This window comes from Balearica regulorum, chromosome 1 (genome assembly GCF_011004875.1).
Source record: "Balearica regulorum gibbericeps isolate bBalReg1 chromosome 1, bBalReg1.pri, whole genome shotgun sequence".
In the NCBI taxonomy this organism is placed as follows: Eukaryota; Metazoa; Chordata; class Aves; order Gruiformes; family Gruidae; genus Balearica; species Balearica regulorum.
Window position 1 is genome coordinate 1,796,636 of NC_046184.1, and position 25,538 is coordinate 1,822,173.

General features: G+C 49.0%; 2 protein-coding genes and 1 long non-coding RNA gene across 8 annotated transcripts in view; 1 reads left to right on the forward strand and 2 right to left on the reverse strand.

The window, feature by feature from the left end:
• Positions 1-636: 636 nt before the first annotated feature.
• Positions 637-15,295, reverse strand: LOC142602074 (uncharacterized). Its single transcript, XR_012835745.1, has 5 exons — positions 12,194-15,295; positions 4,697-4,749; positions 4,473-4,548; positions 2,595-2,703; positions 637-808 (listed from the first exon to the last, which is right to left on the reverse strand). It is a non-coding gene; the product is annotated as an uncharacterized LOC142602074 (long non-coding RNA).
• A 570-nt stretch (positions 15,296-15,865) lies between these two features.
• On the forward strand, positions 15,866-23,484 carry IL15RA (interleukin 15 receptor subunit alpha). Of its 3 annotated transcripts, none has more exons than XM_075754698.1 (8): positions 15,866-16,105; positions 20,423-20,617; positions 20,747-20,824; positions 21,112-21,339; positions 21,524-21,553; positions 21,826-21,886; positions 21,969-22,274; positions 22,690-23,484. In XM_075754698.1, exons 1-7 carry the CDS (start codon positions 16,033-16,035, stop codon positions 22,069-22,071), a joined length of 768 nt encoding a protein of 255 aa, XP_075610813.1. In that variant the 5' UTR covers positions 15,866-16,032; the 3' UTR covers positions 22,072-22,274; positions 22,690-23,484. The 3 variants fall into 3 exon arrangements, with proteins under 3 accessions (XP_075610813.1, XP_075610629.1, XP_075610720.1); XM_075754514.1 differs by lacking the exon at positions 15,866-16,105 and adding an exon at positions 20,043-20,248; XM_075754605.1 differs by lacking the exon at positions 15,866-16,105 and adding an exon at positions 20,043-20,248 and having other exon boundaries at positions 21,115-21,339.
• Positions 23,485-23,632: 148 nt separating this feature from the next.
• The window catches only part of FBH1 (F-box DNA helicase 1), a 32,373-nt gene continuing 30,467 nt past the window's right edge, over positions 23,633-25,538 (reverse strand). For all 4 annotated transcript variants that reach the window (XM_075753998.1, XM_075754085.1, XM_075754170.1 and 1 more), the window contains 2 exons: positions 25,251-25,385; positions 23,633-24,459 (listed from right to left, as the gene is read on the reverse strand). In XM_075753998.1, the coding sequence (XP_075610113.1) occupies positions 24,340-24,459; positions 25,251-25,385 (255 nt within the window). In that variant the 3' untranslated portion in view covers positions 23,633-24,339. The remainder of the gene's footprint in view (positions 24,460-25,250; positions 25,386-25,538) is intronic.

Genomic DNA, 25,538 nt, shown 5'->3' on the forward strand with positions numbered 1-25,538 from the left:
TGGATAGCTTTGTGTTACTTGATTATGTTTCTGAGTACTTAACAGCCATAAATCATGCTAATAACAAAACAAGCAGCCCTTTTCATGGGTCAGGGAGAATAAGGCATGTGGGTATTGCATGACCTTGGGCCCACCATGTCCTGTTCCTTAGCAAGCCGGAGCTAAGGCAGACTTCCTGGTGTCTCTGGCAACCCCAGCTGGTGAAATGGCTCTGTGACTGTTGATTTAAGGTGAAGTAAAGCCCTTTAAGTGCCCTTTTCCCACTACTAAGTGCCCTAGTCCAGCTATTACACTGCTGCTTCCAGAGAGGGAGATTTGTTCTTGGGCTCAAGTACCTGTGCTGTGCTGGTGGAGGCCCCCAGCACAGCCCACCCAAGTACCATTTTAAAACCAGGAATAGCAGGCACGGTGGCCCAGGAGAATGTACCACACAGGGATATGAAAAGCCATAGAAATGCACAGGCTAAACCATCTGTGCAGGATTGTTCTTTCTTGTTCAAAGTTATTTAAGGATCTTAATCACCACTGAAAAACACTCAGCTTCCTTTTCTCATTGCATTTAGAAGACGCAAATCATAGCTCTGCTACCTACTCCAGGTCCCTTTCTTAGTCTCAGATCAAAGTTTCAGCTTAATATTCGTGTTAATGCTCTGGCAGAGATTATGTAGGAAAGCAAAGGGTTTTAACTGCACCTGAACATAAAATGTTTCCCAGCCATTTCCCCAGGAAAACTTGTCCTTGGCTCTGTCAGCTCCTTCAGTTGTGTCTTCAGCAACGGAAAGTGAATCTGACTCTTGAGAGCAATCCTCTGGAAGAGGATGGATAATGAAACCATTAGATACACCGAGGCAAGTTGGAAACATCGACCTTAACACAGGAAAGAAGGTCCTGGCAGTTGTTCTAGGTAATATAAAGAGCTTTTTTATCAGGAATGAGGAAGTGAGGATGAGCCAAGTGTTTCTGTGAGAAAGTAAAAGTAAATGGAGTAACTGCTAAAGGAGTGAAGCAATGGAGGCCAGAGGCTAAGCTGTAGGGAAGGCAATAATGCAGCCATCCTAATGCATGCAAGTGTGTTTTCCAAAACTATCGTGTGACGCTGGCTGAGATAGGTAAGTAACTAACACATTTTCAGTTGTCCTTACTGTTGTTTTCTGATTTGCTCTTTGAGTTCTGTACTTTCGCTTTGCTGACACAGAGACCAAAGCTCAGTTTTAAAGAAAAACTAAGGTCTTTCTGTGATTTCACAACACTGAGGCTGGAATTCATCTCACCTAACTTCATCTGGCTCAAACTTAGGCATCTAGCCTAAACTGGTCATCCAGATTTCTTCTGTATTGTGTATAAAGTGAGAGAAGGAGAGAGAGGGAAATGCTGCACAGAGTGTCCCATTTGGAGATGGGGACCCAGCCACAGGATGCCTCTTCCCGGACCTCTAAGCTTTTTCTATAATTTAATTTTAAATGAAAGCCTAAAGTCTAAGGTGGCCGTAGTTACACTAGATGACTCCTTGACTTAGGAGAGACTGAAGACAGCTCTTGCTAAACCCTGCCCACATTTCATTGTAGCCCTCAGTGTTCTTCTGATACAGCGTTTGCTCACAGGGTTGATTCTCTCCCCCCAGACCATGCAGTCCCCCCGAAATGTGCTTGCAAGCCCCCAGCTAGCCGTGGCGTGCTGTCCCCTCCGCTGACCACATCACGTGCTTTTGTCACTCTCCCCGCCTGAGACACTATTTGCAAACAAACACAGACATGAGTGAAATCCCAGGCTCAGCACTGCTCCGAACAGTGATGCTCAGCTCCATTTAGACTCTTGTTATCTTGTTATCTTTTGCAGTCAAGAAATGGAAGAACATAATAGCGTGATGTGCTACCAGACCTGCAGGAGATGGAGGCATTAGGGTCTGTTTTGACCATAACCCCTTATACAACAGGATTGGTTTTGTTGGTTTATTTTTTTACCCTGGATGTGTTTTTTCCATGTTATCTGCATATGGCTGATAAAAGGCAGTTGAGCTGCCCAGCCAAGGTGATGCAAAGTTGAAGGCAAACAAGAAAAATGTGGTGGGAATGGCTTGTCTTGGCAGCGTCTCTGAAGTCTGTCAGATTTTGACCCTCCAGCCAGCCAGAACCAACCCCACAGTCCATGGGTATGGTTTCTTGTTTTGTTTAATACAATTTAAGTGAGGAGTGCCCTGAAACCCGCATCCTCTTCCCACTCCTAACTACATGCTCTAGCTGACTCCACTGTGTACCAGGGCTAAGGGAACAGCTCATTGGTCGTGGGAAGTGGACCCAGTGGATATCATTTGATTTCCATTAAATCATTGACGTGACCTGCTGCACTCAAAACCACACAGTCATCGGCCAAAAGTTAAAAATCAACATCCCAGCACGCTGAACATTACTGCCTTCCTTAGACCTGTGACTCTGCAGCCCTCAAAAGACCTTCTCGATAGTTTAAAAATTAAACTGATTCCTTGTGTATTGATTAGCTGTGACGTATTTTACCAATCCAAGTTGCTTTTCAGTGTAAAATGCCGTGTGGTTACAATTCAGCTCATGGAGGGGATTATTTATTATGATCAGTGTTACCTTGATTGAAGAGCGAAGATCTGACCATAACTGCCACGAGTCTCCTGCAGCTATTGAGATGTTTCTGAAATGAATTGCTGTTGAACGGCACAACATCTCTTTCTTGTACCTGGGCAAAAGGGAGGGCTGAATTAGAGGAACCAGCTCCATATAATCCATTTTACAATTACAGAAGTAGGAGAACTGTCCTCCTGCACCAACCTTGAGTTGCCTGGGCCCACTTTTTGCTGAGGGGATAACCTGGAGAGATGCCTGTCTCCAGCAGAAGCACACAGAATAAAAAGAATCACCCTCACTCCAGCACTCCAGTGGTCACTGTGTTTAGTGATTTCCATAGCTGGACTGCTGTGTTTAATAGGCATTGATGTCTCTCTTGTGGAATTGTCTAGATCATGTTTGAACCAGCTTATATTATCTGTGACAGCTGTTCTTCAGAGGATGCCACATAAGGGCTTAGGTACTGCATCTGCTCCAGCCTGCCTGCTGGAGTAAATAATACTTTATCTTGAAGGAGCATGCGTTACATCCTCTGTTACGCTGGTGAAACAACCTCCTGTGGGTGGCAGATCAGCAGGGTTTGATCCTAGGACCTCCAGACATCAGTATAGATGTCACCTGAGCTAGAGAAGAAATGCTCCAAGGACTGCTCTGCCAGTCCATTTGCTTTTGAGGGATTGTGTTGGTTTTGCGTGGCAAGGTTTTGGTAGTTGGGGGGCTACAGGGGTGGCTTCTGTGAGAAGCTGCTAGAAGCTTCCCCTGTGTCTGATAGAGCCAATGCCAGCCGGCTACAAGACGGACCCGCCGCTGGCCAAGGCCAAGCCAATCAGCGCCTCTGTGATAACATATTTAAGAAAGAGAAAAACAGTTAGAGAGAGCTTTGGCAGCCGGAGAGAGGAGTGAGAAGATGTAAGAAACTCTGCAGACACCAAGGTCAGTGCAGAAGGAGGGGCAGGAGGTGCTCCAGGCGCTGGAGCAAGATTCCCCTGCAGCCCGTGGTGAAGACCATGGTGAAGCAGGCTGTCCCCCTGCAGCCCATGGAGGGAGGGTGAGGGGGTGTAGAGATTCCACCTGCAGCCCGTGGAGGACCCCACGCCGGAGCAGGTGGAGACACCTGAAGGAGGCTGTGGCCCGTGGGAAGCCTGTGCTGGAGCAAGCTCCTGGCAGGACCTGTGGCCCTGTGGAGAGAGGAGCCCACGCCAGAGCAGGTTTGCTGGCAGGACTTGTGACCCCGTGGGGGACCCACGCTGGAGCAGTTTGCTCCTGAAGGTCTGCACCCCGTGGAGGAGACTCACGTTGGAGAAGGCCGTGAAGGACTGTCTCCCGTGAGAGGGACCCCACGGTGGAGCGGGGGAACAATGAGTCCTCCCCCTGAGGATGAAGAAGCGGCAGAAACACCGTGTGATGAACTGACCGTAACCCCCATTCCCTGTCCCCCTGTGCCGCTGGGGGGGGAGGAGGTTGAAGCCAGGAGTGAAGTTGAGCCTGGGAAGATGGGAGGGGTGGGGGGAGGTGTTTTTAAGATTTGGTTTTATTTCTCATTCCTTTACTCTGTTTTGCTTAGTAATAAATAAGATGAATTCCCTCTCTAAGTTTGGTCTGTTTTGCTCCTGATGATTAGAGAATGATCTCTCCCTGTCCTTATCTCGACCCGTAAGTTTTTTTTTTTTTCATTGTACCTTTTCTCCCCTGTCTAATTAAAGAGGGGAGTGATAGAGCGGCTCTGGTGGGCACCTGGCCCTCAGCCAGGGACAACCCATTACAGGGATCTAATCTCAGAGCATTCGTTTTTTTCAGGTTTTGGTGGTATTTTTCTTCTTATGAAGACTTGATGGCAACAGCAACTTTAATGAGAAGGAGTAATGTGAAAATATAACCCACCTCTTGTTCAGTCACGCTTGGGAAGGACCATGCCCTGAAACATGCAGTCTTTGATCCACAGAAATGTGGATGTGTCCTAAAAGGTGATGAATTAATATCAACAGTGACATTTAAGATTCTGATTAAGTTGAAACAGCAGGAATAGCTTTGCAGAGCTGGGATGTTAATTCACCAATGTTGCCAGCATATTTGCTAGCAGAGGAAATGATGCTGCCTTCACTTACCGGGTTGGGAACATTGGGATGCCGTAAGGAAAATCTTTTCATGCTTGCCGCCTCTGGGGACAAAATGATTCGTTAGCAAACATGGTAATCAAAGCCTGTATCCTGCTAAATACAGCAGCACTGATGTCTGCAGCCACTTTAGGTGATAGAGCAGACTGAGATGATAAAACATTAAGTCATGGTTCCATTTATAAGCAACTTTCTTTTTCAAAGTTGGAATTTTCTTAGTATTTTAGTAATGCAGTCATGAAAGAGATCTTAATTTCGTCACAGTTTCCCAACTTCCCCTTCTTATAATGCTGTCTCCTTACCTTTACAGAGGATTTTTCACCCAAAAAAAAAAAAAAAAAAAGTCTTTACAAAGACTCTTGTATGGTAATGTGCAGGTATTTATACTTGACCATGGTTCTTTCATGGGCCACCAAGGTGCAGCCAATTTTGAGTGAGAAGGTTTAATAATACAGACAGTAATTTTGGGCAAGACACATAGAGCAGAGTGGCCATTTCTGAAATGTCCTACTCAACTGCTCAAATGGGAACAAGACCAACTTCTGACATTATTACTTTTTCCTGAAGAATTTCCAGAGAATAAGTTAAGATAAAGATAGTTGGTTTCCAATTAAAAAAAAACAAATGGACTGGAGTGATGGATGAATGTAATTTTCCCTAGAATTGTGAAATGCATGAGAAAACAATGTAAAAAATGTTATGAACTTGACAATTACTTCAAGTATCTATTTGCCCTTTCCCATACTTTGTCTTTAGCGTTTTTATCTATCCTAGACATCTGCAGTCCAGAGAACTGTCTTGTGTCACAGTTGTAAATTTTGAAAAATGATTGGCAGTGCTGCAAAATAAACAGTACTTCTAAGAATCTGAAATGCCATTTTATAGAACTATTTGAGTGACATAGCAACTTCTTTCCCACCAAGAGCCGCAGCATTCTTTACGCTTGTTTTGCCAAATGGGAGATGTTTGTTGCGTTCAAAAACCCAGTGGCTTTTAAGAATTTAAGCTCCTTAGGCTGTTTAGAAGTTTATGAAACCTCACTAAACAGCATACATCTTCGAACGTTTGAGCTGTACGAGGAATGTGGAGCTGGCATTTCAATAAACTCTTTTTCTCCCATGTTGCAGCTTTTTTCCGGCTCAGCACAAGTTCAAGGCAAGATCCATCTGAGAAAGCTGGGTCAGATGCCTGGACATCCTCTTTCCCTGTTACAGTGCATAAAGGAACAGTAGCTATGTATAAGTGCTTCCACAAAGCAACTTCTGGCTTTGTGTTTTGGCAGAGTTTTCTGCATAGATAGCGATGGCAGAATTGTGGGATTTTACTACTTAACATCAGCTACCTAAGGATGAATATGTCTGTGCTTAACAGCCTTTGGTTTTGTCCATACTGGTTTTGTCACCCAGGTCCTGTCTGGCCTTGTGAGTATTCAAAGAGGATGTGGAGAAGGTCAGATATTAGCACAGCCAACTTACAAAAAGGAAAGGTTCAACCACAGGAAAACGTGAGTGCAACTTCTACGCACCTGGCTTTTTACTGGGGGGGGTGCTGCTCTCTGTACTGCATAATTTCAAATCTGGAGCAGAGACGCTTTTGGCTACCGTATTTAGGCACCTCTGCACATCTTTAGATACTTTGGTGCTCTAGAAACTTGTCCCTACAGACCTCACGTCCTGGGAGTTTAGCATTCATTGTTAATATGATCAACTATTACTCATTGAAGGTCATATTCTGATTGTTTCACGCAAAAATATGCTATCCAGCATCTTGCTTTCCCCCATCCTGGTTCCCAAACTTTCTCCACTTCCCTTCGCCATCACCACCACCAAACAATATTGTATCTGTCATGAGAAGACCCTGATCTCCACCCAACCTCACCCCACATTCTGCCTTCAGACCTTGCTGCTTCTGACCTCTCTCCATAGGCAACATCCCTCTTTTTCTTTCCAACCCCATTGCTAAATTCTCTTTTAGTCCCTTAACCTCTTCTGCTTGAACTGCTGTACCATCTCAGCCTTCCAAGAGTACTCATTGAAGATACCACTAGAAAAGCCATCTCCCTTGTCTTCCAGTGTACTCAAGGGCCCCTTCCACCACCTTCACGGTCTTCCTACATGCTCTTACGTCAAAACCACATTTCTCACCCCTGCTGCATTTGTCTTTCGTAATGGTGCGTATTATCCATCAGTCCCCTCAGCTTTACTTTCCCATTTATAAATGTCTCACCAGTTGCTCTGATGCCTTCTTCATGTGGTCTCTGTGTGCTGTAAGACACTTGCCAAGCTCACCTGCTAGGCTGTCTGCTTAACACAAGTTTCCTTGATTTGTTCTTAAAATAAATAAATGCAATTTTGCTGGTCCTCTTTTTCAAAGAGCTATTTAGTTTTTATACCGCCCACCTGACTATCTAGAAACCATCTAGCAGGCAACAGTTACATTACCAGTAAAGCTAAGTTGGCTATCAAAACCTTCCTGCACAGCAAAACGCTCCTGATGAGCTTGATTTACACAATAAAACACATCTTTTCCCCTCAAATACTGAATTAAAAATGCAACTTAAGTTGTCAGTAGGCTTGCTGTTGACTTCCTGCTTTCTAGAGTGCTGTTCCTTCGTACAGAATAAAAAGAGGGAGTTTCTGGACCCCTCCAGGAGGTTTCAGACGGAAGGCCAAGACACATTGGTCCTGTGTCCTTTCCAGCAGAGCAGTGTGATGGTGTCACAGAAGCACTGGCAAGAGGAGCCGAGCGTAACACTCCCCCGCTGCCCTGGCTTCGCTAACGTAGCAGGACCGAAGAGCTTAATTTCGTAATCCAAGGAACAAATTAGCAGAGTGGAGGAAGAACAACCGTGAATCCGTTTGAAAGCTCTAGTGGAAGTTGGTTTGCCATCAGCTGGGCAACTAGGACTGTCAGAGCTGCGTCATGGTGTCAGGTATCTATTTATCTGGTTTGGTATCCCAGGAAATGTCAGATGGATCAGCCTCAAAGTGTCCCATCTGCTATCAGGTCCCTGTTAGTGGCCATAAGGAAGAAGATGAGCCCTGTAAAAGGTCATTGTGGACAATCTGTTCTAAGATCAGCCCTCATTTTGGCCTCTGGAAAACTGGAGACTGGTTTAAACCTTTAGAGTAGGTCTGCTGTTTTGGATGAAACATTTCTTGTTAATTCTTTCCATGGACGATATGGTAAAGTGACCAGCTGGTTTTATGGGTAGATTTTTGTTTGTAAGGACTTCTGCTGTCTAACAGTATTTTGTGTTATGTGGCTTTCCCTTTCTGAGCTTCTGGGTTTACTACTTTCTCCTTGCAGTTTTGCTTGCCACAAACCCTCCTTACTGTTCCTGTGAAATCCAGGCTTTCTCACAGTCCTCTCCAACATCTTCAGGGAGTTTTTCCATGTCTCTCAGCCTTCAAAATTGCTGTTCTCTACATTTCCTTGTGTTCACATCATCTGCAAAATGGGATGACCAGTACTGTCCGCTAGTTCACAGGGAACAGGCTTGGTTTTCAATTGCATAATTAGTGCAGAGGGATTACACTTAATACTTCTGATTCTGCTTCTCTGTACAATCCAGCAAAGACAAATGCAGAGCAAGCTGCATTCTCTCAGTTGACAGTTTGAATTACTATTCAAGTATGATTTATTTGTCCCAATCCCCTGATACCATGCTTGTTTTCATGTAGTTGTATACAGTCTTCTGGAAGGAAAAATTCCAGTGATGTCTGCTTGGACCAGAGTGTTGCAATAAAAATTATTTGTTTTACTCTTCTGAGGAGCATAAATACGAACAACAAGCAGGGCTCCTTGGTCTCTGAAATGAGAGTGGGTAGAGGACGTCTATATTTCCCTAGTGTCACTATGGGATATGCTGCTTTGTAGATCTAAATCTCAACATGAGCTAAATACCAGGCAGCTGGCAGGACAAAGCAGAGGGCTTCTTTCCAGATTTCCAAGCAAGTCTCTCTGAAACGGTGGCTGCAAATAGTGAAATACCCCTTCCTCTTTGTCTCTTTACAAAATGTCCTGTTACCCACAAGAAGTGAGAGAGGTAGTTGGAAGTTTTTGCAAAACTACATCTTGTCCTTCTGCTCACGCGAAAGCTCTACTAGTTAAAACATGAAATGAAATCTTTGCAGATATTTCCTAATCCTGACCGGTACCTCTAATGGCAACCAGCTACACCGTATCCAGAAAGCGCAAATTTTTCCGGCAGACTCCAGAGGAATTGAAGGCAACTGGGTCAAGTGGGATTATCTATATTGCCAGTGTGTAAAGATGGGGGAGATGTGTCTTTCTCCGCTAATAGACTTTCAAAGTCATTGACTTCTTCAGCAATTAACAGGCACAGCACAGTGTTTGGTGGGTATTGGCACCTACTCAAACTTCTTCAGCAGCCAATTCCCCACATGAAAGCCTGTGGGTAAGGGAGGAAATCTGTGGGTGAGACTGGTGTAGAGCAACTCTCAGAGCTGGAGGGATGTGGTTTTAACCCTCGATTCAGGTAATGTAGGAAAGGAACTTAAAAAGTTACAGATATCCACACAGACAAGGTACTCCAAAATGCAATATATTAGTTTATATTTTGTGTCTAATAAAACCCCATGATATATGTGCATGAGCATTCCTCTTTTGAAAACAAAAATGCATCTTATTGAAAGCTAAAAAAAAAAATAATTAAGAATTGGATAGTTTGCAAGACTGAGTTCTTCACCATGACAAATAACTTGTTCTATCATATAAACTGTTCCAATATAACTTTTCTAGAGTGATTACTTCATGGCTCAGATTTTAATCTATATCTTGTCTACTTACACTATAATCACATCTGCATGGAATTAACCCCAGAAGAAATGCCTGCTCTTTTAAAATTTGCATTAATTTATAATGTATGTCAGCATTTTCATTTTTATCCATGCATTGTAAATGGCCCTTGCCTTCAAACACAACATCTCATTCCAGAAAGTGCAGATTCATGAAGAGTAAGTCCAGTCTGAGGCTTTTCCCAAACTACTCTTCTTTTCTGCTACTGTTTTCAGAAACCCATGTCATTCTTTGTCCGAAACCTAATGCTCTGTACCAGTTCATCGCTTCATCTCTGAACTTCATTAATGTGACTTTGCTACTTCAAGCCAAGATCCTGACTCCGAATACTTCATTACTGGGGGTGCGGAGGGTCTTAATTTCATCCTCTTTGGCTGACTCTAGTGGCAGCACTCCTCGGCTGTCATGCAGGTGTTAAAGCCCTGCAGATGTGTTTGAGATGCTGTGCCAGCCCTTCCCTCGCTGTGTTCACTGTCTCGCCACCTCTCTCGAGCTCCCTTACTCTTGGATCCTTTGCCCCATCCCAAAATCACAGCAGCAGCTGCAGGGAGATTTTTCTCCTGCAGGAAGGACACACTTCTCAGCTGCACGTTTTCTTGTGTTTTATGCAAATAAAGTGGGTTGGGTTGGGTTTGTGGGGTTTTTTTTGTTTGTTTTGGGGTTTTTTTTGTACCTTGACAATACTAAAAGGATTAATAAGAAAAGGGAGAAGCTGTAAACAAGATATAAGAGACACAAACCCAGCGGGCAAACATAATGAGGCCAAAGATGAGAAACATGCCTCATCACTCAAGCTAATTGATGGGCTGTCAAGATACTGCAGGTGACTTGGGACTTTGTGACTGATGTGGATGCGAACCCTCAGGTCTTGGATAACCTCACAACTCAGGGATGAAATGTGTCTAACCAGGAACAAGTTTGCTCTTTTGGAAGAAATTCCTCGCTTTAACCCCTCCAGCTTTACACTTGCTTTTGTTGTTGACTCTGGTGGCAACTTTTTATCTCATATTTGCTTCCCTGGATCTATGCAGAAGCCCCTGACTCTGCCTGACTGCTCAGGTTTAGCATCCTGGAAACCCACTTCACTAACACTTTATAGCCTTGTTGCCATATGTGTATGTCATTGAAGTTGTTAACGGACTGAATGCAAGTCTGATGAGGTCGTGGTTACACCTCTGATGACCTTCAGGAGCAGCAGCATCTGCTTAATCCTCTTCTGAACCGTGGCATGAAGAAAGGATAAGAATATACTGTATGAGAACTTTAAATAACTGTCTGGGGTAATGAGTCAGCTCATAGGCTGCTCTACTCTCCTTACTTGCATACCACCACATGTCCAAACCCATAGTTTAGAGAGAACCATTTATAAATATCAAGCCTGGAGCCCTTAGCTGGTTTCTTCTCAGCATCTCCACAATGCCCAGGAGGTGTTGGGGAAAGGCATTGCTGTGAGCGGGCAACGCATTCAGTCAGGACATTCGTTACGAGTATTTATTTTCTCACAAAAGCAACCATCCTCCCAGGAAGGACAAGCTGCGGGTACTTCCCTACGGAGCTGCAGCTGCCTTTCCCCAGCCCCCAGCAGCAACGCGGTGTTCCTGTGTGCTCCTCACGCTAAGCTTTTCCCCCATTCTTGCCGTAAAGCCTAGCCAAAGCTTTCGCAGTCTTGGCCACCTGTAGACAGGACAAGATCTGCAAAATAAAAACCAACTCGCTCACAAACATGTTTTTTCCCCCCTGCTTTTAGTTGGCTATAACAAGCTATTTCCTTCGACTGCTTATAGAGCTCAATGAGAATTTCCCTACATTAATTACGAGAGGGGAAATGTGATTTCTTGTAAGCCTCTCCAGTGATGCAGCACCATTTGCTCTGCACAAGGCTTTTAAAGTCAAGATTTCCAACTTCCCATAATTTTCAGCTTTTGATGGCAAACGAAGTCAAGCTTAATTTTACAAATACCAGCTTTAAAGATGAATGTACAGAAGCGATTTTCCCTACAATGTGACACAACCTGCCTATAATTTGTTATGCTGTCTAGCAGCAGACAAATGATATTACACACAAGTGATATTACCCTGGGGAAAGGAAAAAGGAAACAAGCTCTGTGTGATAGACATTTATGTGCTCCTGGAAAGCGATGGTAGAAAGAGCTGTACAAATCTTCCATCCTCCTTTTAATTATCGGAGAATAAACAAATGTGAGCAGAGTTAATTTTGCTTTAAGAGAAATCCTCTGAGGATGTTATTTGCAGACAAAAGGGGATGTGTCCAAGCCTCCATCTGGAAATATTACAGCCTTGTGTATCATCAGTGGCTGCAATTCCGGTTATTTGTTCCAATGTAAGGAACTCTTGCCTCCTAGGATCTGATTAAATAGCATAAAATAAAGTCTTGTGACAACATTCTACTAGTTCTCTTTGAGAAAAGGCTGCAACGCTTCTCACCAATGACCTTACAAACGGAGGACTGAAATTCCCCAAAGTCAGGAAACCCAGAAGTTAAGACCCAAAGAAACCCCAAGGCAGAAAACCACTTTTGTGGTTTCATCAGTACTTTCCCCTCCACCTCCATCACTCCAAATGGAAAAGGAGCTGAATTTCCAAAAAAATTCCAATGGAGATCCCCTGCATGCCCAAAAGCTGTGCACACCCCACCCTGCCTCTCACCCGGCTTCACATGAATTCCTCAGCAGAAGAGTCACACTTTCAGAAATTCCAGCATGAGCAGTTTCCAAGCTCAGGAGCAGCTTTCAGAAAGGCAGGATCCTTTCCAGCCAGATGCTGCAAACACAACATGCACTCATAGTCATCATCGCGGTGTCCCTCTGGGCAGCAACGCCACTCTGTTTCAACCAATTCTACCAATTCAGAAGTAAAAAAAAAGATGTTTTCAACGTGCATCAATGCGTGAAATCTATAGCAAGCATAAGTGTGGTGTATTTTAGCTTTTGCCAGAGAATGGTCCTGCCTACAATACTAAGCACTGGATCTCCTTCTCCTTCTCCCTCTCCTTCTCTTCTTCTCCTTTTCTCCTTCTCCTCCTTCTCTCCTTCTCCTTTTTTCCTCCTCCTTCTCTCCTCGTCTTTGTCTTCATCTTTATCTTGTCTTAATCTTCATCTTCTTCCTCTTCTTTGTCTTCATATGCATGTTCTTCATCATATCTTTGTTGTCTTTATCTTCGTCGTCTTCAACTGTCTTCTTCATCTTCTTTGTCTTCATATTGCTATTATTATTGTTATTACATTGTTATTGTTACTCCTTCTCCTCCTCTTCCTCCTTCTCCTCGACATGTTTAGCTTTAAAACTAATCCATAACACCCGTAGGATAAGGTCATTAAAACTAATAAAGGTCATAATAAAGCATTTATAGTCTCCTGGGTGGGAAGCAGTGTCAAGGCAACTTGGTTTAGTCCCTGCAGGTGCAGGTCACACTCTCAAACACGCTGTGCCTGCCTTGAGCCTTTGCAGTGTGCTCCCAGTAGGGATAATTATTATCACAGCACCAGAAAACCATCTGCTTCATTTGTTAGAGAGCCTCAATATTTTTATAGCTCCCATAAGACAAAATGTTAGCACTGTAATTTCTTCCTGGTTAGGGAAAAACTTCCATCTCTTTTTTTTATTTTCAGGGATCTATTTTGATTTTGCCAGGTGCCTCTAAGCACAGTGGGTAGCACCGCTTTGGGACAGAGAGACCATCCTGAGCAGCGACTGCTTCTTGCCTGGACTGATCAATAGTAGGTAAGGTAAAATCAGAGCAGGGATGCTAACTTGATGGGAAATCATTCCAGTTTGCAAACCTGATCTTTACAAATGGTTTATAGCAACCTTTTGTACTGAGCATGTGCTATTAGCAGGGATGAACCACACTCCCAAATATTCATGTGAGATAAGAACTTTTAATGATGAACTCACATCCTGAGTGGATTATATACACTTGGTGCAGGAACACATATGTCAGAGATGATAAGAAATGAAATCATTCCTGGCAAAGTCCTCAAAGAAAAACAAAAGCAGATGAACTGTTGGATCTCGTACTATTTTGCTGTATAAGGCATCATTTCAGTTGCTCTGAGCTGGAAAGTGAGCCCAAAGGAACATTTTTGCCCAGGAAGGAGATTGCTCCTGTGCTGACATCTTAAAACAAGCAGTTTGTTTCTCTTCAAAGACACTGGACTGATCTCTAGTCCTGGCCTAGACTCCAGCTTTTCTTACCCCAAAATCTCCAGTTAAAGAGACATAATCAATAACACAACCCTTCCACACGCTACATCCAAGGAGAAACAAGCAAAACCCCAGCAGAACTAAAACACTTCTGCCCAACCTTCCCAAAAGCAATACAAGGCGAGATGGAGGGAGATAGCTCAGCACAAAAATTGTTTCTCAGATGTTCAAAGCAATCGAAAACAAGAGAGCTTTAAAATTGTTAGCTTGGATGCGGGATGGCGAAGCCCTTTGACAATACAGAAGATGTGCTCAGCCCTTGGTTATCTCCGTGTCCAACTGTGAGGGATGCTTTAGGGTGCATGGGGCAGGCACGAGGTGGGAAGGATCCTTTGATGGCATGTGTTGGGGGACAGTGCACAAAGGGCTCCCTGAGACGTGGATCAGGCAGGGCTCAGTGGGGTGATGCTGGAAATCAGCAGCCACGGTCATTCATAGCTCTGATTTTTTTGTAGATAAACTTCCTATTGAAATTATGCCATTCTCAGACATCACAATTTTCCAGTTTGGCCAATAAAAATAAACTCTCACAGATAGTTTTGCTTATCTTCTTGAAGATTAGTAGTTCCAGATTTTTTTTTTTCGCAAGGACTGCAAAAACCCTTGATCAGAAACAGTTATGACAGAATTGGGTTTTTTCTGGCTTTCAAAGGAATACTTGGAGAAGGGTAAAGTCTTCACAGACTGTATTTTCTTTACCAAATCCCAGTATTATTGCCCTCAGCTATTTATTGTGTAAGCTAATTGTGAACTCTAACCTGCTGATTGCTTTTCATAACGTTAAATCTCAACCTTTCCAGAGTACATAGATTAAAGATAGTGCTTAATCAACACAATTTAAACACCAGTCCCTGGGTATCTGGGGTATCACTTAACTGGGGCATAACTGGGGCAGCATTTTCAGCTGCGTGTTTCCAGCCGCAATCCTCAGGTGTATACGCCTTGTTCTCAAGGTTTGCACTCTTGTATGTTGCTCCTTCTAAAATACACTTGTCAGGATCAAGTGGTTTGTCAACTGGTTGGGCCACCTTCAGTGACTCCCTTGGGCTTTAGGGGAGGTTAACAGAGGTTAATGAACTCTCCTTGATAGGCAGAGGGAGAATGTACCCACTTTTCAGGAAGAATTCCTAATTGGCCATGGAATGGTATCCTCCAAATAGCCCTTTTCCTTCCCTTTCATAGTTATTGTGAAGATACTCGCTGCCAAGACAAAATGACTTGCAGTCAAGAGAAAAGGAAATGGAGACAGGCAAAGCCAGGAGGCCTCGAGCAAGGAACCGGGAATCGGAATTGTTTTGGAAGGGTTTGTTGTAAGCAGGACCTGTGGGAGCAGCACAGTCCCAGGCATGCTGCAGGTTGGAGTCCAGTGTAGGAGCTCTGTAGATCTTCCAGGGCCTTGAATCATTTCTAGCTTGAGTTCCAGTTTTAAGGTTTGCCTGAGGACCAGCGAGCTCCAGCTTCAGCATTGGGATATCTGCGTCCCCATGGACCCCCCGGGGTATTGCATCACCCCAGGAACTGCTTTCTTCTCTAGCGGTATCACATCTGCCATCCCCCAGGTATCACATCCCCTCTCCCCCACCCCCCTGATATTGCATCCCCCTGGGTAATGCACACCCCCTCCTCACATAATTCACCCCCCTGGTATTGCGCACACACCCCTCCCGGCTATCTCAAACTCCTTGGGTACTGCATCCCCTCTCTGGGTACTGCATCCTCCTTCGGGTACCAAATCCCCCCCCCCCCCCAGGTGCTGCATCTCCTTCCTGGCTATTGGATCACCCCCCACTCCTGCCAGCGCTATTGCATCCCACGGGTATTTCACGCCCCCCCCACTCCCCCGGCCCCCGAGGTATTGCATCCCCCCGGGGTATTGCATATCCCCCCCCTCCCCCGGTATCTCATTCCCCTCCCCGGGGCAAAGAATCCACCCCCACCCGGTATTGCATCCACCCTCCTGCATCCCCTCGCAGGTATTACATCCCCCCCGGGGTACTGCATCCCCACTCGGGTACCGAATCCACGCCGGGCATTGCACCCCCCCCCCCCTCCGCCTCCCCGGGCACTGCATCCCCCCCCCCCCCCCCCCCCCCCTGGGGCTCCCTTCCCGGCAAGGCTGTGGGTCCGTCCCTCTCGGTCGTCCCGGCTCGAAAGCGAAAGCGAAAGGGGAAGGCGAGCCGCGCCACGCCGGGCATGTCCGGCGGCGGGCGGCGGGGCAGCGCCGCGGAACCCCCGCGGGAACGCTGAGCTGCCCGGCCCGGCCCCGGGACCGCCGCCGTCCCATGGCGCGGCCGCTGCTGCCGTTGCTCTGCGGTACCGTCGCCTTCCTGTTGCCCTGGGCCGCCGCTGATACCGGTAAGCGGGATTCCCCCGGGCTCACCGACCCGCCGCCGATATGTCTACGTCCTTCCCGGGGTGTCCACGTCCTCTCCGAGGTGCCCACGTCCTCTCCGGGGTGCCCACGTCCTCTCCGGGGTGTCCACGTCCTTCCCGGGGTGCCCACGTCCTCTCCGAGGTGCCCACGTCCTCTCCGAGGTGCCCACGCTAACTCTTCGGGGTGCCCACGCCGTTCCTGGGGTGTTCGCTTAGCTTTCGGGGGTGCCCACGCTACTCCCCGGGGTGCCCACGCCTCTCTCTAGGTGTGTCTTGCACCCCCCTGGGGTACCCACGCTGCACCCCGTGGTACCCACGCTGGTCTCTGCGTGCCCGTATCTCTCTGTAGGTGCCCACGCTGCACCCCGGGGTACCCACGCTGCACCCTGGGGTGCCCACAGTCCCCCCGAAGGTGCCCAGGCTGCACGTCAGGGTACCCACACTCCCTCCCTGGGGTGCCCACGCTCCCTCCAAGGCACCCACACGGCTCCCCTGGGTGCCCAAGCTGCACCCCCACGTTCCCCTTGCACCCCACCGGGTGCCCACCTCCCTCCCTAGGTGCCCACGCCACCTTCCCCACCAGTGTCCAGGGAGGCTGGGGGTGATTTTTAGGGTCCATGAGATGGACCCATGGGAGCTGCATCACCGCAGGATTTCACTCCGGGTGGGCTGTGTGAATTTTCCACGGGACAGTGACTTGTCCACGGCTGAGCATCGCCGTCGGATTGGGAATGTCTCACCTCTCCAAAAGTAACTTTGGGAAAAAATCACCGTCACGGCTCGGTGCGGATGGTGGAGGAGCTGGCGATGCTGACAGCACTGGGAAGGCGCTGGCTGCGGCAGCAAGTCCATTAGGGAATACCGAATTAACTGGAAATGTGGTAATTGTGAAGAATTTGCATGGAAATGCAGGAAATAAGGCTGGAAGGGACTACAAAGCTTCGGGACAGCTTTAGCGTTCTCCCTTCTCCAGGCTCCCGTGCGCTAACGAAGCTGCAACGCCCAAGAAAATGAATTTATTATTTCTAAATAACTGGCAGGTGCAGCGAGGGTTGTAAAATTACTCCAGTAGCGAAAATTAGGAATGAGCTGTGCGTCCTGCCAGGCGCATCTCAGGAACAGGCTAAAAATAGCTTTCCCTGAAGGCAATACCTTCCAACCGCCCCATCCAGGAGCTGCAGATGATGTTCCTGATAGTGGTGATGCAATCAGGACCACTGTTTAGGGCAGAAAATGTGGTTATCCGGGGTGTTAGGGAACAAGAATAATATTTACTGCTTTTAATTCTGTCGATGGATAATTCGGGACATGCCGCAGCTGCTCTGCACCGACCGTGCCGATGCTCGCACCGGGCATCAGGTCCGCTCCTGCTTTCCATCCCCGGCACAGCTTGTAAATGTTTTTCAGTTAAAAAAGTGAAAAAGTTTTATTTATTTCATGAATTAATCAGGCAAAGACAAAACCCCCTGAATATTGTGCATGTGTTTCAACTTGGAGATTTAATATCGGGGGGCGGGGGGGGGGGGGGGAATGCGGAGAATTTGGATGGAAATAAAGCAGCCAGAGGTTTTTTCCCAGGTAGGTTGCTACCTGGCACCACGGCTCGTTTGGGAGGTCAGCTAACGATGCGACATCTTTGAGCACTTGGGCTGACATTTCAATGGGAAAACTCAACCAGCAAAGCTCAAAGGGAACAGAGCCAAGCAGAAAGATGCTTTTGGCCGTCCTAGGAGAGTCTTGTGAGCTTTTCCTTGGTTTAAACAGGAAAATAGAAGACACGTGTTTTATTTCTGCATGCAAATCCCCAGTAGCGTCCAGATCCAAAGAATTTTATCAATCTGCTCCAATAAAAAAGCAAATGAGAGGGAGAGGCTTGTAGTTACTGCAGATCTTGCTTGGAAGCAAGAGCTTTATCACGGCTCTCCCTGTCCATCCGTGTTTTACACCATTTCCAATTCACTGCTGAGGTATAAAAGAAAGTCTAAATCTTGGCCGTGCATCTCCAGGGCTGTAGCAGCGCTGGAAACCTGAATCTCCAAAGATTTCCTCCCCTTTTCCCCCTTGGAATGTGTTTCGTCTCATTGAACAAACTGAAATCCGTGCACTGATGGCGCGAGTCGTCGGGGTCGCAATCCTGGAGAGCAGCGATGCTGGGGTTTTGCCATCAAAGGACTTGGGCATTTTTTGGAAGAGCAGATTATTTTACAGTCAAATTAACCGGGAAAAAAAAAAAAATGGTTTGGTGAGATTGAGATGATGTTTTCCTGGACATTTTTGATGCTTCTGGATGGATTTTCCGCTGTGTTCCCTTTGCAGACGTGCCAGCAGGTTGTCTTGGCACTGGAAGGGCTTTTCATTCATTTTGTGGCATGGCTTCATGTCTGACAAGGTGCGAGGGTGTTGTGAAACAGCCCGTGCGGTTTCCTCGAAACGCTCCTAGAAATTTCACCTCCGCCTTGAGAGGAGACTGAGAACTGACATGCTCAGCACATGTGTGGCCGCCGCATCGCTCGTGCTTTCCGGACATGGTGGCTGCAGTTCTTCGGGGTGTCCCAGCGCCGGGGGGACACGGCACGGACCCACCCAAGCACCGAAACGGAGCAGAAACCCCTGGGATGTTTGGGGATACATAACAAATTGGCGCAGGAGATTTTTAAGATTAAGGAGATTTTTATCTCCGGGTGTTTTGGGTGCCTGGGGGAGCATGTTGTGTTCCTGTCCCCACTGCCACTGTTCTCCTGTCCCCATCGTGCTCCTGTCCCCACTGCCATCACCCCCCTGTCCCTGGCAGGTTCCTGTCCCCACCACCGGCACATTCCCATCCCTGCTGTGCTCTGCCCTCACTGCCACTGCGCTCCTGTCCCCGCTGTGCTCCCGTCACCATCCCGCTCCTGCTCCCAACCGTGCATCCCTCCGTACCAAATGTGCATCATCCCGGCTGGGCACCGCTCCATCCCAGCTGGGCGTCGCTTCATCCCAGCTGGGTATTGCTCCATCCGTGCTGGGCATCAATTCATCCTTGCTGTGTATCGCATCCCGGCCGTGCATCGCTCCATCCCGGCCGTGCATCGCTCCGTCCTGGCCGTGCATCGCTCCATCCCGGCCATGCACGACATCCTGGCCGTCAATCGCTCCATCCCGGCCGTGCATCGCTCCGTCCTGGCCGTGCATCGCTCCGTCCTGGCCATGCACGACATCCCGGCCGTGCATCGCTCCATCCTGGCCGTGCATCGCTCCGTCCCAGCCATGCATCGCTCCATCCTGGCCGTGCATGACATCCCAGCCGTGCATCGCTCCATCCCGGCCGTGCATCGCTCCATCCCGGCCGTGCATGACATCCCGGCTGTGCATTGCTCCATTTTGGCTGTGCATCGCATCCTGGCCGTAGATTGCTCCATCCCGGCCGTGCACGACATCCCGGCCGTGCATCGCTCCGTCCCAGCTGCGGACCGCTCCAGCCTGGCTGTATATTGCTTTATCCCCGCCGTGCACCGCTCCGTCCTGGCGCTGGAACATCACCTCTCCGCAGCGGCTCGTCTAGGATGACAGGAGGTGGCAGCGGGGGGGTCGTGGGCGAGCCGTTCCCGTGCTGCGGCAGGGGTCCAGGTGCGGGCACAGTCTTGGGGCAACCAAGAAACTTTCTCCATTGCGCCCGAGAAAAGAAGTGAAATTGTAACATCCTCTTGCAAAACTGACCTCAAATCAGGGCCAAAGGGGAAGCACGAGCCCTTCTGGGGATAAGAAAAGCTGTAACACATAGCTCATCACCCCCACATTGCCCAGCCACGTGATGCTCAGATTTCAGCTGCCTCCGGAGCTGTGCGCTGCAGCTTCTGGCAAGGAAAAAAAAAAACCCCGGGAAGTGGCTGGAGGACTCACGCAGCACCTGGACCCAGCTGAAAAGTGAGCAGATATTAAAAAGGAGGCAGCGAGGGCAGATGAAATGCAGCAGCTGTTGGCGGGATGCAGCCGGGGCTGTCCGCCTGGGACAGTCACTGCCGGGGGGGGGAATGAAATTCTGTGAAAAGGCTTCGTTGACTGGAGGAGCTGCTACAAGTGGCTGCAAATGTGCTGGAAACAGAGCTTTCCCCTTCTCCATCCCCTGTGCATCCTGTCTCTTTGCAGGTTGGATGAGGCTCTCCCAGCCTCGGGCCAGCACCAATACCCCATTGCCACCCTTTGGCAGGATTTGACCCTCCTGGGTGCTGTTCAGCACAGTGAGCTGGGGCTGGAGGGTGCTTAATCTCCCTGTTGTGATCTCCAGCTCTTTTTTTTTTTTTTTTCCCCCCCCTCTGCCAGCTCGATGCAGCCGCCCCAAGGATGTGGCTAACGCGCACATCGATGCGGGCAACAACACGCTGCTCAACACCCGCCTGCGCTACACCTGTAACCCGGGCTACAAACGCAAAGCTGGTACCTCCAGCCTCATCCAGTGCGTCCTCCGCGATGGTTCCACCGAGCCCGACTGGACCCACACCACGCTCCAATGCATCCGTAAGCCCTCGCTTGGCAGCTGGAAGGTGATGGGGACCAGGGAGGGGGGACACCTCCGGCACTGGAGGAGGATGCGGGGTGGCGTGGGCACTGCCGTTGATGGTGTCTCTGCGTTGTGTCTTTCCGAAGGGGACCCAGCTCTACCTCCGGAAACCCCCAGCCCTGATGTCCTGACCACGCCGCGCGCTGAGAGGACGACCCAAAGGGGTGAGAAGGGGCAAACGCGGCCCGTGGAGGTTGGTTTGGGGCCACCGTGGCCATAGCCACGGCAAAACCACAACCACTGTGGTATGGAAAGCAAAATATTTCAACGGCGTGATCGAGTTAATTCAATTTTGTGAAATCAAGCCATTTCATAGCTGTCGGGTGGGCTGTATCGCCCTTGCGATGACCTGCCCAAAGCAGGCACGAGGCTGAGCACTGAAATAACCCTGCTACCTGGAACATGCCTGTTAATTTTTCTAAATTAAAAAGTTTTACACCATTTTTCCCAGCAGAAACCACCGACGCCAGCCCGACCTCTCCAGCAGCAATGCCCAGGCTGCCAGGAGCTGCCAGCCAGTCACCTATTCCACCAGCACCTGATGGACCATCACTGGACACATCTACACCGCCGGAGGTGCCCCCACCACTGGACACATCCACACTGGAAGAGGGGACGGCCCCAAGGACATCTCTGGGAATAACCCCGCTGCCCACCGCCCCCGTGGACCATGCCGCAGGTCAGGCCACCTCTCTGGGGGAGCTAACCCCCCAGCGGGGCCGTGTTTCAAATCATGAAGGCTTTTTTACTTCTTCAATGCGTTTTCCCCTTCTCTCCAACCTCCTTTTTAGTGAGGGTCCCCCCCTTTCCTGACTTTGCGGCTAAAAAATAATAATCATCTCAATTTCTCTCTTCTTTTCCAGTTTCCGTCAAGACCCTGGCCTCTTCCATTGGTGAGCTGGGAAAAAAAGCTTCTTTTGGCAAACAAGGGCTTATTTTCTTTTTTTAGCCTAAGAGCTCTCCTCGGGGCTGTGGGAGATTTATTGCTGTGGTCAAGGGCAATGCCTCCGAGGGGGGAAGGATGCAGCACCCAAATTTCTTCCCTGGGTGGGGGAGGACGCCTCACGAACAAGCACAAAGCATTTTCGGCTCTTTGCGGAGCCGTTTTGCTTGAGTTAGGCTGTGCGTTGGAAGATGCTCATCGGCCGCCGTATCTCTCCCACAGGGTTCCCGGTGCTGGTGGTCGCCGGCTTTGTGGCCGGCTGCTGCTGCTGGAGGATGAAAAAGTAAGTGTGCCGAGCCCCACGAGGTCTTTCCACCCCGGTGATGAGTTGTCCTCAGCCTCTGACGCTCCTCTCCCCTCTGCAGACGCGCGGAGCAGAGCTACGAGGTGGGGGTGATGGCCATCCCCATGATGGCTCCCACCACTGAGAACGAGACATCGTCGCCCGATGTCTTCGCCATGGGCTGAGCACCCACCGCCCGGCAACTTGGTGCGCCCGCCAGCCCGGAGGATGCTCCGGGCTCGGATGGAAAGCCGGACGCTGCCCCAGGCGGCGGCGGCACGTGGCAGAGCGTGTCCTGGTCCCCAGCTGCTCTCCATGGGGACACATGGTTGCTCTTCCCAGCCTGAACAAGTGACTCCCATAGATGAGACCGCTCCAGCACCCAAAGGTGCGTGGGTATCCCATTACGTGGCTGAATGGGGGATGGGTGAGCCCCGTGAGCGCCCCGAGGTGGCGTGGAGGCGGTGGGTGTCCTCCATCGGGAGCCAAAATGTGGAAGTGGTGATCCTGTGGGTGCTGGTGGTTGGCAGGGAGTGGGCTGGGGGCTGCCTGCCCCAGTGGATGGGGTTTGGGGTGCAGGGGATGAGGTTTGGGTGCCAGGGGATGAAGCTGGGCTGCCCTGCCCCAAATAGTGCCCGTTCCCTGGTCAGGAGCAAGACCAGAGTTGGGCCAGCCAGACTGGCCCCGTCCCTCAAGCTACTTTGCCCCAAAATTGCCCCAAAAAACCAGAAAGCAGCATTGCTCGCGGCAGACAGCTGAACATCTTTCCGCCACGTCCTCACTCCCTTCCTGCTCTCTTTCAGCCATTCGCCGGTGCGTCCGCAACCGCAGCAAAAGGTGCCGGCGCCGTCCCGCTGCGGTTGCGGGGATCAGCCCTTGTACGCAGCTCAGGGATCCGACCCCAGGTGCCCGCCGGCTCCGGCCGCTTGCAGGCGACCACAAGCAGGAGCGATTTCGCTGTAGACATTACCAACGACTGAAGGCAATAGCATGACCTAGGAACTATTTTCCTTTGCATCTTTTCCCTTCATCCATCATCAGTTGTTACCCACCCATTTCCCTCTCGCTACAGAACAGGCACGTTACGCTGATGCTGTTTGATGTATAAATGTGTATATTTTGTATATAAAATAATGCACAGAGAGGTTGATTTTTTTTTTTTATCTCGTCGGGTATCTGGGCAGCCGTGACGGTGGGGGACGGCGGGGACAGACGGGAGCGGCACTTTGGACGCGTGACGGACCAAACCCTCCGGCAGCGACGCTGCATCTCCCCACTGGGCCGATCCCTGGAGGTGCCCGGTCCGACATCTGCGATGAGTTTTGCTGTTAGATCCAGTGTCTGAGTCTTGGGTCAACTTCTACCCGTGCTTAGGTGAGCAGAAGAGAAAAAGCTTTTCTGGAGTCAGTGCTTCGAAAGTGAAAGGAGAGCAAGCGGACCTGTTCAATGAATAACCATGGAAATCAACAGGATGTGTGAGCTTCCTCCAGCAGGCATGGCTCACAGCTCTGGGCTCACGTCCAAGAGCAGATCTCTTCTGAAACTGGTTTCGGTTTTGATCTCTGCCTGACATGGGCTCCGGTACAACGAGTTACGGTGTCGTCAAGCGGAGAAAACACCATCTGATTTACAAGAGCACCGTGCTACTCGCACCATTGCTACTGTGATGGCTGGGAAATAAATGTAACCCAGGACAACTTCTTAATGGAAGAGAAGAGAAAAAAAAAGAAAGCATTAAGGCTTTGCTTTTTTTTTTTTTCCCATTACAAATTTAATTTCAGCATTAAAAACTCTCTCCCGTTTGTCTCTGAATTAGACTCAAACCAAACCAAAGCAGTTCTTCAAACAGAGTCCTCTCTCCTTCCCTTATTATTTCCTGCAGGGAGAACAGAAACAGAGTCTGGGGAAACTCCTCTGCTGCAAGTAAGGAAGAGTAATTCAGCTGGCAGAGATGAACAGCTTCCTGCCAGACCTGATAAGTGACATTTTCCATATTAAAATAGGCTCCAGGAAAAAGTCCATTCTCTAGGGATAGTGTTCGTTTTCAGTGTGGCATTTCCTCTTCTTCTGGTGGCTCAGAGGGATTTCACCAAGGCACGACGTGACGGAATAAGCAAGGAAATCCTGGCAGTTTGGTCACTAGAGGTGTTTTCCTGGAAATAACAGAGGGGTAATGCTCAAAAAACCAAGCTGTCCTGTCCGATACAGTTTATATATAGTGCATATTCTGCGCAGCGGTGCATGCCGTGCTGACCAGCTCTTGGAGGGCCAGGCAGGGCTGGAGAAAAGGTCTCGCACCTTGCAAAGAGCCTGGAGGGTTCCTCTCAGAGCTGGTATGAAATCCTGCTCTGATATCCACCTGATTTTGGAGGTGGGATGTAACAACAGGCCTCTTCCCACATCCAGGATGGCTCCGGGGCGCAGCGAGGGCTCTGGGGAGCTGGAATGTTTCGTTAGAACTGGATGGGCTGTTCCTGAAGCGCTGGGAAAAGGGTCAGTGGTGTCAACGAGCCAAAGCGCTGCTGCGTGCAAGCGTGGCAAAGGTAACCACCTGCATCCCTGCTGCCATTGCTCTGTGGGAGAAAGAGGAGATGTGAGAGGAGAGGAAGGGCTGGAGGAAGGCTTCCAACCTTGGTTGCAATCTCCTCACATTCAGGGAAGAGAGCAATGATGCGCCCAAAGCATCTCCTGCCACCTCCCTGTGCAGGTCTTTGCTGGTGAAGGACGAGGCTTTGCCCATCTCAGCCCCTGCGATGGCTCGGAGCCATCTGCTCTCTCTGGTTGCGGACATGGAGCTCCACTGGATTTACTGCGTGCTTGCAAGGGAAACTTGGCCTTCACCGCACCTTCTGGGCAAGGCTTAACCCCAGAAGGTGGGATCGAAGCCAAAACTGGACCCAAAAGTCAGATGGTCACTTCCAGCTGGCTGGCAGGGGCGAGTGGAGCTCTGCCAACCCCAGATGGATGTTCAATGGCCTTGGCAGAGGCTCCAAGAGTCAGGAATGGGATCTGACACAACAAAACCCCAAACCCAGCCCCACGTGAGACCACAATTCATCTCAGAAGAGAGGTCAAGGCTTGAGCGGATCTGTGGGAACTGCACCACCACCCTGAACCATGCGGTCAGGAGGTCACCCCAATACGAGTCGGGGTTGCGAGCAGAAGCAAAGGGCCGGGGAACCTATGGGCGTGAGATCCAGCTACAGGACGTTTCCTGCTCGCTCCCACTGAAGCTTAGCACTGAGGTTGTCCTCCCCCAGCTCAGAGCAATCACAGAGCGCAGCCGCCCCCCAAGCCAACGGAGCCGCTTGTGAAGACTCCCGATCCAAAAACGTGACCTCAAAGGCCCAGGGAGGAGACGTACGTGAGTCAAAGGGAGCTTCTTCACAACCAGCCCGGAGCCGCACTGCAATGTTTTTGTACACTGTGGCATAGAACAAGTGATGGCGGCTCCGTCCTTCGTAGCCTCACTCATCAGCTCCACCCGAAGGAAATGCTCCTAAGGAAAAAAGGGAACAACACTCGGAAGGAGCTGAGATACTGGAACAAGTTGTTTCATTTAATTTTTTTAACCCCCTGGAAAGTGATTTGCGACATGATTTTTTTTTTTTTTTTTTAAAAAGAAAACAAACAACCTTCCCCTCAAAACACC